This window comes from Eptatretus burgeri, chromosome 14 (genome assembly GCF_056783735.1).
Source record: "Eptatretus burgeri isolate ZD-2024b chromosome 14, Ebu_testis_v1, whole genome shotgun sequence".
In the NCBI taxonomy this organism is placed as follows: domain Eukaryota; kingdom Metazoa; phylum Chordata; class Myxini; order Myxiniformes; family Myxinidae; genus Eptatretus; species Eptatretus burgeri.
The window spans coordinates 17,083,064-17,100,912 of record NC_140974.1 but is presented as its reverse complement, the minus strand read 5'-3'; the positions used below and the strand labels follow the sequence as shown (position 1 = coordinate 17,100,912).

General features: G+C 40.5%; 1 protein-coding gene across 8 annotated transcripts in view; it reads right to left on the bottom strand.

Annotated features, from left to right (window-relative positions):
* The window catches only part of LOC147012715 (uncharacterized), a 286,616-nt gene that overhangs the window by 148,596 nt on the left and 120,171 nt on the right, over positions 1-17,849 (bottom strand). For 2 of the 8 annotated variants that reach the window (XM_085853811.1, XM_085853812.1), the window contains 3 exons: positions 13,515-13,550; positions 12,437-12,466; positions 11,609-11,659 (listed from right to left, as the gene is read on the bottom strand). The exons of 4 other annotated variants lie outside the window; for them this stretch is intronic. In XM_085853811.1, coding sequence (XP_085709937.1) covers positions 11,609-11,659; positions 12,437-12,466; positions 13,515-13,550 — 117 coding nt within the window. The remainder of the gene's footprint in view (positions 1-11,608; positions 11,660-12,436; positions 12,467-13,514; positions 13,551-17,849) is intronic. 2 more of the 8 variants (XM_085853813.1, XM_085853815.1) reach the window with 1 other exon arrangement.

Here is a 17,849-nt window from a genome sequence, read left to right as displayed (position 1 = left end):
TTCTCCTCCGAACTTCCTCTTTTCTCTCTTCCCCACAACTCTTTCACCCTCTATTTTCTCAGTCCTTTTCTCTCCTAAAATTAGCTTTTTTTTTTAATTTACACAACCACCACCACCACCACCCTTCCTCCTCCTCCTTTTACTCTTCATCCACCATGCTGCTTCACAGGCAGAGCATCATCTGGTATGGTATCCTTCTGAGAGAATGTTGGCTGTCCATTCTACTCATACTCATTTAAAGATTTAATTTCAAATCCGTACGCAAGGCGGAATAATTACGTGTCTGTACCCTGGCAAAATTCTAAATTTCTCTGCCGACTGCCACAGGGGAGGGGATACCAAGCCACCCGACATATTTCTTGCATAACACTAACTTAACAGCACACCCCACCTTCCCGTGCCAGGAAGTTAAAACAAAGTTCCAATACGGTTATAACAACAGCGGTACAAGAGACAATTTTAATCAGTGTCAGCAACTAGTCAGGAAAAAAAAGGTTGAAAGTTTTGTTTTATCATTTGACAAATACATCATGAGACCGTGGAGACTGCTGCCGGGGAAATAACTTTTGCATATGAAAGTTGGAAAAGTCTGTCCAAAGCAGATGCATGATTACTCCAAATTCTGGAGTTCCCATGGGGTCTCGATCTCGCGTACACGAAATGCCCCGAAGATCTTCAGCTGTCACAGAGACACAAGGGCGAACGCTACCAGCTCTGCCTCACTGGTTAAAACCTTCACACGTCGAATTCGAGAGCAATGCGCGAGCCTGCGGCCCACACCAAACTGCAGTGCCATTTTTCTCATGCTGTCAGAAAATATCACCAAGATCAAAATTCACCAAGCGAGACTAAACGGAGAACCTGAGGAAAAGAAAACCCAAACATACCCTCCACCAAAAAAAAAAGATGGATGGAAAACATGAGACAAGCAGAAGGAAAAGCACAGAGACTGCGTTTTTATAAGTTCGGACTGGACATCTTTCCTGAAATTATTGTTTGACGACACTCACATGAGCAGAACAGTCCTGTGCGACAACAAAACTACCATGGGTGATTATTATAAACAAAACGTGCCGAAAAGACTTTGGGTTTTCCAATACCCGACAGCTGCTGTGGCATATTGCTCTGTCTCATAAAACGACAAGAAGCAAGGTGAGTACATGAGCTAAGGTTCGTCTGTTTTGTGTTGCCAGCTGTTATGTAGCTCTTGAGGTTGGGATCCCAGGTTCAAGTATACCGTATACAGTACCGTGTTGACCTGTCTGTTGTCTACTGCTGTCCTTGTCCACTAATACATACGCAGTGGCTTATGAAAGTGCTGAGCCACAATCAATTTGGTAATACTTCCGTAGATGAAAGGATGTGGGTAAAATTCACACATTTCATTGCCTTATAATGTATAAATCAAGTGTAGGTATGCACGTAACCAGGGTAACATCATCACCTTGCCATAACAGTGAGATTTCATGGTATTTTTAAGTTTAACCAAATCCTGTTTTTAGGCCGCTAAGTGAGGGATTGCCAGAGATCTGCGATCTGTGGCCAGTATTATTACAAAGTAAGGCTTTCGCAGATAGGTGTCAAAGTTTCTTGGCCGTAAACGTTTAAATCTTCATGGTTTTCGATTATGATTTGGAAAGAGGGCATTTGAATGGTTTCCATATAATATATATATATATATATATATATATATATATATATATATATATATATATATATATATATATATATATATATTTTCCTATGAGTAGCATTTGAACTCTATTTCAAAGTTGCCCTGTGGACATTCACAATGAACCATGAAAACCAGATTGATATCGAGGGTGGACATAACAGGTAGGACAGGCACATCACCTCACCTATGAGCTCATCATCTACAATCCGAAAGTAACATGATGATTCTCAAGGAAAAATAAGTTTTCAGCAGCTTTTGATCCAAATCGTCGATGCTGCTTGCTTCAGCCAGGTTTCATTTTCACTCCTCCCACCCTATCTGCCCTCCGGTCCTCACTCGCCCCGCAGTGTCGCAAACACTCTGTGGCTAACCCATTCCTATTTTTACCCTTGATTGGACCAATTTTTCAGCCGACTTCAACTCCTTTATTCTCTCGTCTGTGGAACTGCCTCTCCGAGTAAGTCTTGTCTTTCCCTTCCCTCCAGTCTATAAAGACTGCTGTCCACCATGAGTGCATGCTGTCTTCGATGACGGTTGACAATATATTCTCCTCTTGCCGATTGTTCTCTCCTCTCTGTTTGCAACTTCACTTTACTCGCCGTCGTCGTTTGTCACCGTTTTTGCCTCTTGTTTCTCTACGCTTCTCGCATGTTGTTGCATTTTTAAAAACTGCTTTTTTTGAGCAGCTTTTCCATGAGCCCCCAATTAAAAAAAAAAAATGCTCAGAAAATTGAGGAAAATAAGGAAAAGAGGAAAGAGGGAAGAAAGGGAGATTTGTATGATGAATTGCTTTTGCCTGCTTTGAGCCTGCAGTTAGCTTCTGACTTAATTACCTCTGCCAATTAAGGTGGACATTGGTTGTTTTCACTTCTGTCTGTCTGCTTCTCTGTCTGTCTGTCTGTTTGTTGTCTGTGAACGCAAGGCCCAGTTGACCACTTTGATGAAATCCTTAGTATTCAAAATAATACTGTAGAAGTTATTCTATGAGCCTTGGTCACGAATAGAAAGTGTGACTTAGTCGGGAAATGATGGAAAATTAAAAGAAGTGTCTAATCCCATGTGGGTGTAATTAAGAGGCGAAATATTTTCAACAATCAGAAAATAACAGACGCTATGCTAATTCACAATGTTGACACGGATCCTCAATTCCAAAACAGCTTTTTTACATCTTGTGACGACAGCACAACACAAAAACGAGTCTGCGACATACAGAGCAGTAAATTACCCATCTGCACATCGATATATATATATATATATATATATATATATATATATATATATATATATATATATATATATATATATATTTATATATTTCTATTTCAAAGTTGCCCTGTGGACATTCACAATGAACCATGAAAACCACATTGATATCGAGGGTGGACATAACAGAGCTGGTCTCGGCATGTGTCCGTCCCTCCGTCCAGCCGTGTGACTATATGTCTATTATTTACGTACAATTGAAATGTACCTTTTGACCCTTTTAGACTGCTGAGACATCTTAGACCTTTGAAGACCCTCTAAGACTCTGAGTACTCTTAATATGCAAAAGACCCTGAAGACCCCCAAGACCCCAAAGACCCAAAAGTTCCCAAGAACCCAAAAGACCCTGAAGACCCCAAAAAGACCCCAAAATACCCTCAAGACTCAAAAGTCACCAAAAACCCCAAAAGACCCCGAAGACTCAAAAGACCCTGAAGACCGAAAAAGACCCATAAGTCCCAAATGACTGAGGAGTTCCAAAAGACTCCAAAGACCATGAAGACCCCAAAGACCCTTTTGACCTCTTTGACCTGAACATCATTTCTATCCTTTAAACCATTCAAATAGAATAAACAGCTTAGACCCTTGACCACTTTTAGACCACTTGGACCTGATATCAGAAATGAAATTTCAAATAAATATAATATCACCAATATTACAAATAAATTTGTGGAAATTAAATGTTTGTATTATGATTGGTGTAAATCATGCCAACACAGCAAATCTGTGACGTCAATCTCTGCAACAACGTGAGGAGACACAAGCGAAGCGAGCCGAACCACCCTAGCTAATTCACAAAATGCCTTCTTTATCAAGTCTGGATATGCTCAGGACCATGCACGTAAAGGTGGATATATTGTGCCTACTTCTCAGAATGAAGTTGCCAGGTAGGAAACAACATTCCACACCATGGGTAAGCTCAGAGGAACAACACCATTTCAATGTGGAAGAGAAAGGCCATTAAAAAAAAAAATTGATGCATTTAATTATTGCATGCACAACTGCACATTACTGTCAACCAACACACAATCTAAACTATAAAGTATCTGAAAATGGAAATCCCATCCACGTCTGCTTTACACTTGAACCAAAGTTGACGAAAACGACAGCTAAAATAAATTGTACCTTTTTAAAATTTGTTTTCTCCACAATCTCATAATTAAGCTTTGTTGAAAATTTGATGACAAAAGCTCAAATCGTTAAGAAAAAGAAGAAGAAGTTATGGCCCAGACAGACACATGCATACACAGACACACAGTAGTGATTGCAAAACCGTCTTCTGCTGCGTAGGGGACGAGCTAACTCGAAAGAATCTCAAAATGCAAAGCCCGTCCCACATCCGCTTTGTACTCAAACTAAACTTGACGAAAACGACAACTAAAAAAATTGTACATTTTATAAATTTGTGTTCTCCATATTATCACAATAAAGGTTTGTTGAAGATTTGATGACAAAAGCTCAATTGAAAAAAATATTATGGCCTGGACAAACACACTGAAGCTCAATGGTAAATAAATAAAGTCACGTGGAAGCAATGGATAAAAAAAATCAAACGATTTTTGATTTTTGACAAGTAGACGTAGCCCAAACAAATACACAAGTAGATACACGTAGCACAAGTAGACAAGTAGACGTAGCACAAATTTTGAGTAGCACAAACGACAAGTCTTGTGCTCAATGTGCTGAAGCTTGTGTGTGTGTATATATATATATATATATATATATATATATATATATATATATATATATATATATATATATATATATATATATATATATACATACAATTTAATAAGGCTTATTTATAGTCACTATGATTTTGCCTTTCACAATTTGACCCAATTTTCTATTATATTCCCCACATTGTCATAATAAAGGTTTGTTGAAAATTTGACAAAAGATCAAATGGAAAAAAAAAAGTTATGCCCTGGACAGACACACACACGGACACACACACACACACACACACACACACACACACACACACACACACACACACACGGACACACACACACGGACACACACACACAAACAATTGTAAAACCCCGTCTACTGCTGCATGGTGGGATGTGTTAACTGTATATTGTAATCAATTAATCAGGCATACAAGGTAAAAAATACAGTGAACATAGACGTTCACTGTATTGGACATACTACTCGTATGATGGAACAGAAGGATCTGGTGAAATAACAAATCATCCAGACTGTTTGTGGAATTAAAACTCTCAGGCCTGGATTTGGTGAAATGGGTCTGCAGACAGCAGAGTAGGTGAGGGTTAGGACAGGTGAGAATATAAATATAAAATAAATCCATAAAAATAGAGATGACAATTCTCAGGTTGAGTAACAATTAATCTTCACAAAAAGTATATATTTGACCAAGTTAAAGGTTTTCACTAAAAACCAAAAACAAAAAAACATTTCTGGGGTCCATAGGACAACGAATGACTGAGGCAGGCTTGTGTGATTCAACACCTTAAACCGTAGAAAAGTACCTCTTATGGTCATTGTCTGAAATAGCCTCTTCGAGCACCAACTCCGACTGCTTGGCTTCTCATGACAGCCCTGTTTCAACAAGATGGTGGAGGTGTGAAGGGTGATTTTATGGTTGCTTTAAACTAAACTACTCTGTTGAAGTGGGCTTCGATAGCAGTGATAAACAGCATCTACCTAGGAGAAAGAAAAATATTAATCAAAACCAACGAAGGTCGGCTGGTATATACCAGGTGATTGGAGGTAATGCCACTACCCGTCCTACGGTGACGTTGAATGGCTTCGTCTTTTTCATTCACCTATGGTGGGATGCTTTGCATAGTTTCCTTTGGCTGTGTGTGTGGGGAGGGGGTAGGGGGAGGAGGGGAGGAGGTGAGGGGCTGATGAGGCTATGGCCCCATCCTTTCCTCCATGTGCTATCCAAAGAAAATTCATTTTGGTGATATTTAAACATCTTATACCTTCATACCAAAATTGATTGCTATTGCTTTGAGGCTTTCGATCCATTTACATCCTTTGAGGTGCAAAATAAGACAACAATTGCAAAGTCGTTTTCTGCAGATACTTTATGGGAAAAGATGAATCTAGAAAATTGCATGCTGTAAAAATTACAAGACCTTCATTTACTGCAGGTCGGACTCAAATAAAAATACAAAAGGAATACTTATAATGGCTGTAAAATATGGCATCTCCACTATAAATGTCGATCTCTCTGTCTCTGTGTTTCATGTACACTCCCATACCTCTGGAAGGATTTGGACCAAATTTGTCACAGAGGTAAAAGGTTGCACTGGCCAGGTTCAAGCGGGGTTAGCGGCTCCTTCAGCCTTAAAAGTGATATCCCCCAAAAAATGAGAGGGTATACTCAGAGGTGGCGTTAATCATTTGGGGGCAAAATGCACTAGTTGCCGAGTGGGGCCCCTGTGAGCCCTGTCGAATTGTCATAGCACTAAAATACACAATTTGGGATCCATCTGTCTGACATCAATGTATTCAATCGTTACTTATACAATCTCAACCAACTAAACTTGTAAAGGGGAATACGGGTCATCAGGCAAAGACTGCAGCAACTTAATTTGCCTCCTCACCAGGAGTTCCAAAGGTAGGGTGACACAAATTATCTTCGTAAATGTACACTGCATAGTACCGCTCCGGTGTTGGTGGGAGAGGGTATTATGAGTGACATTTCAGAAGCCTCAGTTGTATCACGAGTCAGAGGATTCCATGCTGTTTTCACACTCACTCAGCCTATGTTGCTGTAACCGAGATTGCAAAAAAAATCCAGAGGAATTCCCATGTTTAGTGCCTTTTCCCCAAATTGGGAATGTGTATATATTGTTACGGCTGTGGAAATTTGAAATACACCAGAAAGGTCCTCAGGTTAGATATATCGATAAGTTCATGTGTAGTTAGCCCACACCCATTGTTTAGATGGAATTTCCGTGTTCACCGGGCTGCGATCGTTTGAGATAGCCGTTTTTCTGTTCTATCGTTATTTTGGATCACACCTGCAACAGCACCACCTTCGCCACTTCTCGCACTCCGAACACTGTCCTCCACGGACCAAGCTACGACCCTTTCCGCGTTGGAAAAGGTCCGAGAACGCGGGCATATGGTGCGAGGAGAAGAAAACCAACAAAGCCTGTGGGGTTTTCCCGCCTAATTTCCCTGCCTGATGCTTCTGCCTGATGCTTCCGCCTGAATCCCCCCACCACGCTTGGTGTGAAGGGGAGGGGTGGGGCAGCTCGCTCCCGATTGATGGATGCACGGCGTGAGGCGGTCGGAGTGGGGGCACGACCCCCTTTGAGACCTTTCTGGAAACGCCTCGAAGAGAGGTGGAGCCGAGAACGGGGCGGAGCAAAGAGCGGAGCCCCGCTCCATAAAGGGCGGACGCGCGTAGGGTGTTTCTTTTATTTCTCTTTTTTTTTCCTTCCATGTGGATCTCACTCCCTCTTCTCTCGTCCTAGTCCTGGCTTCGCGTTTCTTCTTCCTCACTGGCTCTTCCTCTTCCTCTGCGCTCGTCTGCTCTGGAAGCTGTGGAGGCTGGGTCTTGGCTCGTTCTGGTCCTGTGCTCGCGGTTTGGCGGGCGGCCTGTCCACGGAGGCATAGACGGGAGACGCGGCAGCGCCGGTGGTGTGGCGGACCTGCGCGTTTGGGTGAGGAGTACCGGAGAGAGCTCGCAGACCGCGAGAGGAGTCAGGGCCAGGTGCGACCATGCCGACGGTCGTGGGAGGAGGACTCGACGGCCCAAAGGGAAGTCACCATTTTCTTTTCGGGGTTTTGTATGGATCTTCTGGCGCCGTGTCTTGTAAAGTAGAAACTGCTTAAGTGACTGTACATTTATTAACTATATTCGGTCGTAGTGCTTTCCCTTGCTTTTGTTTGCCTGCTTTTGTTCCTATTTGCCTGCTTACGTGTTGTATAATAAATGTCCTTGCTTGTTGAACTGTTTCCCATTTCGTTGCGTCCTTTCCTTTGTTTGAAAGTTCCATCTTGCATCACGTAAGGGATTGGTAGTGGGTGTCGACACCCAATTAATAATCTGAACCGTCGAGGTCGACGATAACTCCGCTCGGTTATCCCTGCAGCACAGAATGAGCTGCTTAAGCGGTCCTTGTCTGGAGTCGACCTGCTAGCAGATACCCATCTACGACGGGTATGGGGGACAGGACGGATCACAATACTCGGTTATGGTAGTTTCTTTGGATGTTTTGCGTCACATTCAACAGCTCAGTTAATATTGATGGCGTGTCTGGGTGCCCATGGTAGCATTTGAGACCGGTCGCTTTAGATTGTTGTCTTGACACACAGTGCCGGATGAGTAACACGAACAATTTAACATATTAATCGTTTCTATATTACCTCCATCAACAGATTAACAACATGGCAGAATAAAAGTCGTAAATGCTGAGTTGAACAAACATCCTAAACTCATGGACTTCGTTAAGTAAAGCACGTTGTCTGGGACCCAGCCGTCGATTTGCCGCCGAACGCTGCTGATTGTGACGTCATCGATTCCCTCTTTTGAAAATCTTATCTATATTCGAATTTTTGAATCCGCAATCACCTGCGTAAATACATGGAACGCACAATGTGAAGATTTCGGAAGTATGAACAGAATATGTTCGGAGAAAAGTGTGTTAGAAGTTCCAGACTTATGCCCATTATATTATGATAATAGGACAATAATTGGTAGTAATAAAAAGAATACCGTGATCCTCTCTGGCCGCACTCCTGTAGATAAATTACAAATGATTTTCTGCGATTGGAATAATGGTAACCTCCTAATCTCACCACCAGCCATAAACACAAACTCACTGATCAGCTGATCCAAGGGTGTGTCCAATTACCAATCAGCTTGCTATTGCTCGCCAAGTCAGCCGTTCCTGCACAACCGTTTTGTTGGAGTGCTTCCTTGAGTGCTTAAGCCACTTGGCGAGTACTCTATAAGCTGATTGGGAATGGAACACACTCCAGCACTTGTGCTAGATGGCCAAGGACCTTTTTCTGGTTCTGCCACTTGTGTAATGAAAAAACGTGAATTTCGGGTTATTTTCAACCCAGGTGATGTTTTAAGAAAATCAGGTGATTACTTTTGTTGAGCTATTTTCCGTGTTTCAGCACCGCTGGGGTAGTTTTGTTTCATCCTTGGGGTAGGTGCTCTGATTTTAAAAAAACAGCAACATTCCACCGTGCGCATGGGCTGGTCCATTTAATAATGAGGGGTGTTTGGTGATCGTACAATAAATTGTAGTGTGTATTTGCTAAATAATATCGATATGTATGACCTTTAGTAATTATTTAAATTTTATTGTGATTATTATTGCATTTGTAAACATTAGACGTAGTTATTATTCCACTCGCTTCCTCTACTCACCAAACTTCACCCCCTAATTTTGTAATCATCCTGTCCAGTTAAACATTAGGGGAAAACCTTTTTTGTAATTGATTGATTATGTCACGGTGCTTTCTTTTCTTGAGATGGAGCATTCCCTTTGCGCTGTTGTTTATCACCATTCACAAGTTGATGCGTTTTGTCGGAAAAGTGAGACCCCAACCTCGGGGGCCCGTCTCGAAAGATTGTGAAGCACGATCAGTCATGCAAGGGGGCCCAAGCAATTCCATGGGTTGCACGCCCCTTACACCGTCTCCGGGTATGCTTCATTGTTGTTGCAATTGGTTTGAATAGTGCCACCTTTTGTGGTATAGTGGGACAAAAAAGTGCTGCAGCACATTGCCAACGAAAGGTGAGCCAAGAAACAGTATTCCCACCGTCGGTGGGAGGGTAACCGAAAGGATGAAGCAGAACTTGAGCCCTGCAGGATGGATTTGATTTTCCAAGGTAACTGCATGAATGATTATTTCCTTTACCACCAGACAAGCTTTTCCCATCATTGGGGATGGGTACTTTTGCGAGTTCTTTGTAAATCATCACAAAACTTCTCTTGATGTCCTTCAACAGATGGCTCCAAGGCAACCATGTTACTCGTGCTATCATGGGAAATCATCAGACATCACGGTGTATTCTTGGTCCACAAAAAAGTAGATTGCACTGAAATAGAACACCTCCTTAAAATTAACTATTTCTTTGGGCTGACATGAGAGCCTTTAGGTGTGCACACTCACCCTTGAGCTGTCTAGCCTGGGTTTGAATAGCGGTTCAGGTATAAACTGTCATTCTGGTGTTTCACAGCTCACACACGGGGCTCGGTATCACTGTAAGCACCATCCCTTGGATGGACGTCAAACTGAGAGACCCGTCTCCCAACATTAGTGAGTGGACGTTAGATATCCAACAGTCATCGAAAACATTTCTGACTAAGACGAAGAGACGTTTTTTTCATTCCACAAGCGGAAAACAGTCATCTAAAGAATTAGGATACTCTCCTACAATGCCAAGTATCATGCATGCTGCTCTACAGCAGGCTTCAATATTGATACTTCACCCACAATAAATTCAGGATATTTCCAGGAAATGGCTTCAATCCATCACATCCTCTCAAGGTCAAAATGTTTTACAACCAAATCAGTGCACGTGATGATATTGTTGAAAGTGACTGAGCAATGGAGACAGGTTTTAATGATGCTCCGAGGAAAGCGGGTGTGTAATGCGGCCCATGCGAGGAAGGTAAACCTTTCAGACCGATTTGTTGAGTAAAATTTCACATTTTAAATGTCCACACCACTCGGACAGACAGAGAGAAAGAGACATAATCTGACGAAGAAGAAGAGATTTTTTGTCAGAACATAAAGTATCAAGTCAGATGGTTTCAAAAGATACTGAAGAAGAAGCCTTTATGTCGTTGTTCACCTGGGTGCGTTTTCATTTATTTATTTATTCTGCATCATTTATTCTGCATCATTTTCTGGGGGCATAGCTGTGCTGCTGACACAATTCCCCCTGATACCAGACAGCTGGTACTCATTTTGCCATCCTTGGGAGGATGACAGGCTGAGTCAACTTACCTGGTGTGAATTCAACAGCACAATAGGGGTCTCAAACTCAAGACCCTAAGATCTTAAGCCGGCCACCTTAACTGTTAAGCAAACACCAGGCCTACCTGGGTGCATGAAGGTGTGAGATTATTGTGTGTATTGTTGCTCTGATTACATCGTTTGGCCCATCATGAAATGCCAGAAATCAATCAGGTCTTCACACTACCCTACCCTTTGTGGTGCTGTGGGTGTTATCAATGCAAGACCTGTGAAGCTGTCGGATGCAAAAAAAATGCCTGAAATCATACAACAGAGCAAGAAGTCAGGTATCTGTTGCCTCTCAGGTAACATTTGAACTTGAGGTAACATTCAACCCCAAACCATAAGTAGCTCAGGTAACAGCTCCTCTTGTGCAAAATCATTGGCATGCCTCTGTTTTCCCAAAATAATTTGTTTGCCTCCAGTCACCACATAAACAGCCATATATGAGCAATGAGTCGAGATGGAACAATGCTGTCTTTATAACTTTAGGCCAGAGGGTCTTTAAGATGTGAAACGTGATTCTGTCCTCAGAAAGCAGGGCAGAAAATGGCTTTTCAGGGAATGTCTACAGTTGCACTAATCTACAATCTTGCAGCTCATCACGTCACATGGGGCTCCGCTCAGGAGCGCGACGAGCCGCAGTCATTCTGTATAATGGTAACCTGGGATTATTTTGCGATTTCCATCTGAAGCGCTTACCCCTTCCTCAGGCAGGGCGAGAATAGCTGGCGGGCCTTTAATGTGTTGTCTCTGCAACAGAGCGGCCCAGAAAACATAGTATACCGTTACTTATATGACTCCAGAGAATTTAAACATTTTCACATAAATGCTTGAGAGGTTTCTACCCCCAAACACCCCATCCCTCTCTTCCAAAAAGTTACATTTTCCATTCTTCTGGAAATATTAATGTCTTCTGTGCTCAATCTTTCCAAGTTGTAATCTCTTTATACGGTGTGTGGATTTCACTGAAGGTTGTTAAAATATGGAATGGTGCACACGTGGGGAATTTTGAAGAACCTTCAAGACCAGCGAAGGCAAAGGCTTTGCAGTTAGACACAATGCAAATGCCCATCATAACAAGTCTCGTTTTTCGTGAGAAAGAGCCAAATATCATTATTATTTATAACATTCCATCTCTTTTGTAACTGTTGTTTCCTTCATATCATTGCAAGGAAATACAAGGAACTTTTAACGCAAAGGAAGGTCATTTTACCCATCATGCCTGAGCTACACCAACATCACATGGAATCAATCTGCCAGTTTGTCGACTTAACGGATTAAAGGAATGATCAAAGCCCGACAGTACATTCACTTTTTGACGAGACCCTCTCACAGACATCAAAATCAGTACACTTGAAAACAATCACCTATCCATACCACAGTTACCCACCACTACTGACAATATCAATGTACCCCTCTATCCCTTGATGGTTCTAGGTACCCATCTCATTGCAGTTTAAGAGTTTACAGGCATTTGCATTTCATGCTAAGATCTTTTAGAAAGAAGAAAAGGAACACATAACGTACTGGATGAGTTCCAGGAAAATCACCTCTCTCCTATGGAAAAAAAAATACCGGAATTCAGATTAAAATGGCCGCAGTGTGTGTGGTCTCAGGTTTGCTAATGAAGTCAAGTCTCAACTTAAGCAAAATCGGGCGAACACTTGACGAGATCGGAAAATACATGTTATTGCACCAAATCAACACAACCTATGCTATTGTTAAAGTTTTGCTTGAGAATAAATCTCAAGCACAAGCAGCAGTGGGAGTTGAGGGACACAAAACCACGTGACGTAACCTCCGTCTGTGCCATCGCACAATGGCGCGGCAATCTATCCCTTTCAACGCACAGCCAATTCCACAGTGCTGTCAAACACACTGTGAAGTTAAATGTCGAACTGCCAGAAATGCATGCTGCCGCTGTCAAGCCAAAGGCCTCATAGCGTCAAAGCAAGTGAAAGAACAAATTCTAAAGACAGATCGTGAAAACTCTGGAAAAATTCCAACAATAAAAGTGTCTTGGGAATGGCCTGCTGGTGTTTCAACACAAATTCCAGTACCAGAAGGCCATTTCACGGTTATTCGACTTACTCCCAGCGTCATCCCTCAACCCTGCTGACAAAATCCACCAACCGAGTTGTGAAATCTCACCGCATCATGCTAAACGATATATTTTGTGGACTTCTCATTGTGGCATCGTGTTGTTATTACATTTTCAACTGCATCCCTGCCGAGGGACAGATTGATCTGAATTCTATGTTGTTGTTGTTGTTTTTTTCGGAGTAAGGTCACAATAGAAAATTGTGAATGAAGCCTAAACAAGCCAAGCAATCTAAAAGTAGGCTGTTGTAGAGAGTATACGGATTGCCAATGGGGTCAAATGTTGCAAAGAACTGTTTAAGCTGTCAAGTTGTGCAAGACCCTCAATGTCGTTTCTTGAAGAAATCAAGCACGACAAACAGGGACAGCAAAATTAATTTACCGGTGATGAGGAAGCCAGGATTTGGACAAAGGCAGAAGAGCAAGTTGCGAATTGGCAGGCATTTCTCCCAGTGATATCAAAAGCAAAATGTACCCCAGAAGTTGGAAACTGTGCGAAACTTACCTCACCTCCAGTGAAACCAGGGGGCCCCAAAGCGCCCTGCAAAAATGGAAACAAACCCGACACCAGAATGTGCGCCAACCGCGGGAAACGCACAAAAGCTCAGCTATTTAGAAAGAGCAGGCCACAATCTCTGCCCAGTTTCCTCTGAGGTACACACAGTGGCTTTCCTCGAGATGGCTTATTAAGCTCCTTCCATTTCAAAACCTCTTGAGCTTACACTTAAACGATTCTACAAAAGTTCATTTTTGAAAACATTCCAGACAAATCACACTCAACTTGGAGACACTGCTTTGATGTTCAGCCACTGGTTGATGGGAAATGTAAACTCAATGAGCCACAAAGACGGCTTTTGGACCAATTGCTGCTCGGTTCTTATAAAGAAGTGTTATTCTAAAGGAATGGTGTGCACAAAATAAATCGTCAGTGTAGAGATAATACACGTAAACGTAGAGTACCATGCATTAAAAAAATCAAAATATTTTTGCATAAGGCATTCATTATTATGAGAGAACTAGATAATGTGGACTCTTGCAGAACACAGACTGCAAGGAATTTGTAGCCAAAGAAAAAAAAAAATTCAATCAGAGCTAGTAGGTATTTGGGCCATATTAAAATACAACATTTCATTTTGGGGCCAGCAAAGGGCATGAGGTTGTCTATTAATAAAATGTTTACTGAGATTCTATATCGGGCCAAGTTAGAATTGGTAATGGTTGAGTTGGCAGGATAACTTGGAGGTATGCACAGTGGCCTCTAAGTTGTCTAGCCTGGGTGTGAAACCCAACACAGCTATAAACTGTCATCCTGGTGTCTGCACGCAGGGCAAGACATCAATGTGTGCTCCGTCCATCAAGACGAACGTTAAGCTGGAGCACTCGTCTGCCAGCAGTGATCATTGGTAGACGTTAAAGATACCACCAGTGTCTTTTGTGAAGTATTGGCGAGTTATTGCCGGCATGCTGGATAAATTCATACTTCCTGTATTTCGGACATCATACCTGAAGAGTCAGTTTGTAAAAGGCTTGTGCCAAAAACGTTCCATGGCCCATCCCAGTGGAAGGTGGGAATAATTGCAGCCATTAAAGAAAAAAAACAAGAAAAAGAGCAATCAAAGATTGCAGACCCTCACTGGGATTTCTTTTGAGTGGTGTATTTTTATAGGTTTTCAGGTAAATCCAATATGGCTGCCAAACCATGTGACCAATGACATAATGTGTGACCCTTTTGTTCCTCATGGATAGACGGTCATATGTGTAAAGTTTCACCTCAATCTGTTCAGCCATTTCAGAGAAGAAGGTTTTTGAAGGTTTTTAAAAAAACAAAAAAACAACAATAATAAGGTTGCCAAATCACATGATCGATGACGTCATCAAATAATTTGTGGACTATTTTATCTCGAGATGGCCTTCAAAAATTATCATACTGACTGGATGTAGCGTTCTACAGATGCAATTATGACGTCCTAACGAAGGTACCTATGACATCATAAAAATATTACACTCACTCCCAAGAAGGAGTGCTTGCTACTTGCAAAGTTTCATTTTTTTTTCCTTGGTGCGGTTTCAGAGATACAGAGGTCCAAATTTTTTTCAGTTTTTCCACCATGTCCATGGCTGCAACACCACGTGACCCATGACATCATAACTATGATTAAAACATTCTACATGAGTAGTTGCACAAATGGTGAAAATTTTGTCTCAACCTGACAAGTGGTTGTGGAGAAAAACATGAAAGTTCTATGCAGACAAACAAACAAACAGACAAAGAAACAGACAAACATACAAACAAACAAACAAACAAAATAACCTCTCCCTCAGCGAGGGTAACAATCACACACATGTCCAAAGGAAGCGGTTCCATTTGGAATTTTTAATATGAAATATGAAAAGCCGAAAAACGAACGAAACCCATTAGAATTACGTACACATTACAATTACCCTTTAGAACCTTTTTAGAACCACCCTTTCAAAATACCCTTTACAATAACCCTTTAGAGTTTATAATTACCCTTAAGAACGTTTTTAGAACCACACTTTCAAAATACCCTTTAGAATAACCCTTTAGAGTTTATAATTACCCTTTAAAACTTTTTTAAAACCACCCTTTCAAAATACCTTTCGAATAACCCTTTGGAGCTTATAATTACCCTTTAGAACCTTTTTTGAACCACCCTTTAAAAATACCCTTTAAAAATACCCTTTAAAATAACCCTTTAGAATTTATAATTACCCTTAAGAACCTTTTTTAGAACCACCCTTTCAAAATACCTTTTAGAATAACGCTTTAGAGTTTATAATTACCCTTTAGAACCTTTTTTAAAACCACCCTTTCAAAATACCTTTTAGAATAACCGTTTAGAGTTTATAATTACCCTTTCGAACCTTTTTTAGAACCACCCTTTAAAAATACCCTTTAAAATAACCCTTTAGAGTTGATAATTACCCTTAAGAACCTTTTTTAGAAGCACCCTTTCAAAATACCCTTTTAGAATAACCCTTTAGAGTTTATAATTACCCCTTAGAACCTTTTTTAGAAGCACCCTTTCAAAATACCCTTTTAGAATAACCCTTTAGAGTTTATAATTACCCTTTAGAACCTTTTTTAGAAGCACCCTTTCAAAATACCCTTTTAGAATAACCCTTTAGAGTTTATAATTACCCTTTAGAACCACACTTTCAAAATATCCTTCATAATAACCCTTTAGAGTTAATAATTACTCTTTAGAACCCTTTTAGAACCACCCTTTCAATGTACCCTTCAGAATAACCCTGTAGAGTTTATAATTACCCTTTAGAACCTTTTTTAGAACCAGACTTTAAAAATACCCTTTAGAGTTTATAATTACCCTTAAGAACCTTTTTTAGAACCACGCTTTCAAAATACCCTTTGGAATAAGCCTTTAGAGTATATAATTACCCTTAAGAACCTTTTTTAGAACCAGCATTTCAAAATACCCTTTATAATAAGCCTTTAGAGTTTATAATTACCCTTAAGAACCTTTTTTAGAACCACCCTTTCAAAATACCCTTTAGAATAACCCTTCAGAGTTTATAATTACCCTTTTGTACCTCTTTTAGAACAACCCTTTAGAGTTTATAATTACCCTTGAGAACCGTTTTTAGAACCACCCTTTCAAAATACCCTTTAGAGTTTATAATTACCGATTAGAACCCTTTAGAACCCTTTTGAACCACGAGTGGCCTCGTTAGTCCATTGGACCAAATTTTCATTGGTCTTCAACTTCAAGACCTTGTTGCTTACTCGCCTATTGTACTGCTTGAGCATTGGTTTGCCTTTCACTAAGCCCAGACGTGCTTGGGCCAGGGCGGAGATTATACATTGGTTATTATTCTTGCCAAATGATACTACTATTATTATTGTTGTTAATATTATTTGTATTAATTAACATAAGCTTTGTTACAAAGTTATCATTATTTTTGTAATTAATTTTGGAAATACAATGCCATGCCACAGAAGGAATTATTAAGCTGCCCTGTACACCTGAACATGGCGTGCATTTAAAACATGCCAATTCTTCTGGGTTCTTTGCAGTTAATTAGCTTTTGGGTCACCTGAGTCGTTTGGGTTTTTGGGGTCTTTTTGAGGCTCTCTTGGTTCTCAGGAACTTTATGTCATCGGGGTCTTTTGAGTCCTCGGGGAGTTTTGGGTCCTTGGAGATGTTTGGGTCATCTTGGTCTTTTGGGTCTTTCAGGGTCTAAAAGAGACCTCAAAGGTCGAATGGAGTCTCAGCAGACTAAAGGGTCAAAAGGATCCATTTTTCGGGCAAACACCATGTGTTCTAAAGGTTCTTCTTCTTCATTTTGATGGACGCATGGACGGTCAGATGGACAGATGGAAATAGTCAAATATTGAAGAGGCCTCACTGCTTAAAAATTTGAATTGGAAAAGGTTAATCCTGAAAATTTAACAACTGGCAAGGAAAAAAGTGAAATAATGTCAATGAACAGACAAGAAAAACAACTACAGCACATAGAAATAGGAATAAAGGCATAATTTAAAACAAGAAAATGAGTTTATTATAACACCTCATAGAAAAATAACTAAACTAACATGATAACATTTAACATAAAAAAGAAAAAAGGCAGGAGTGCAAAGATGTGTGTATGTGTGTGTGTATATATATATATATATATATATATATATATATATATATATATATATATATATATATATATATATATATATATATATATATATATATATATATATATATATACACACACACACATATAAATATACACATATATATTAGGGTGCTTCATAATAGGGGGTAAAAAAATAAAAGTATGAATATTCATGCTACCTGGCTGTGCC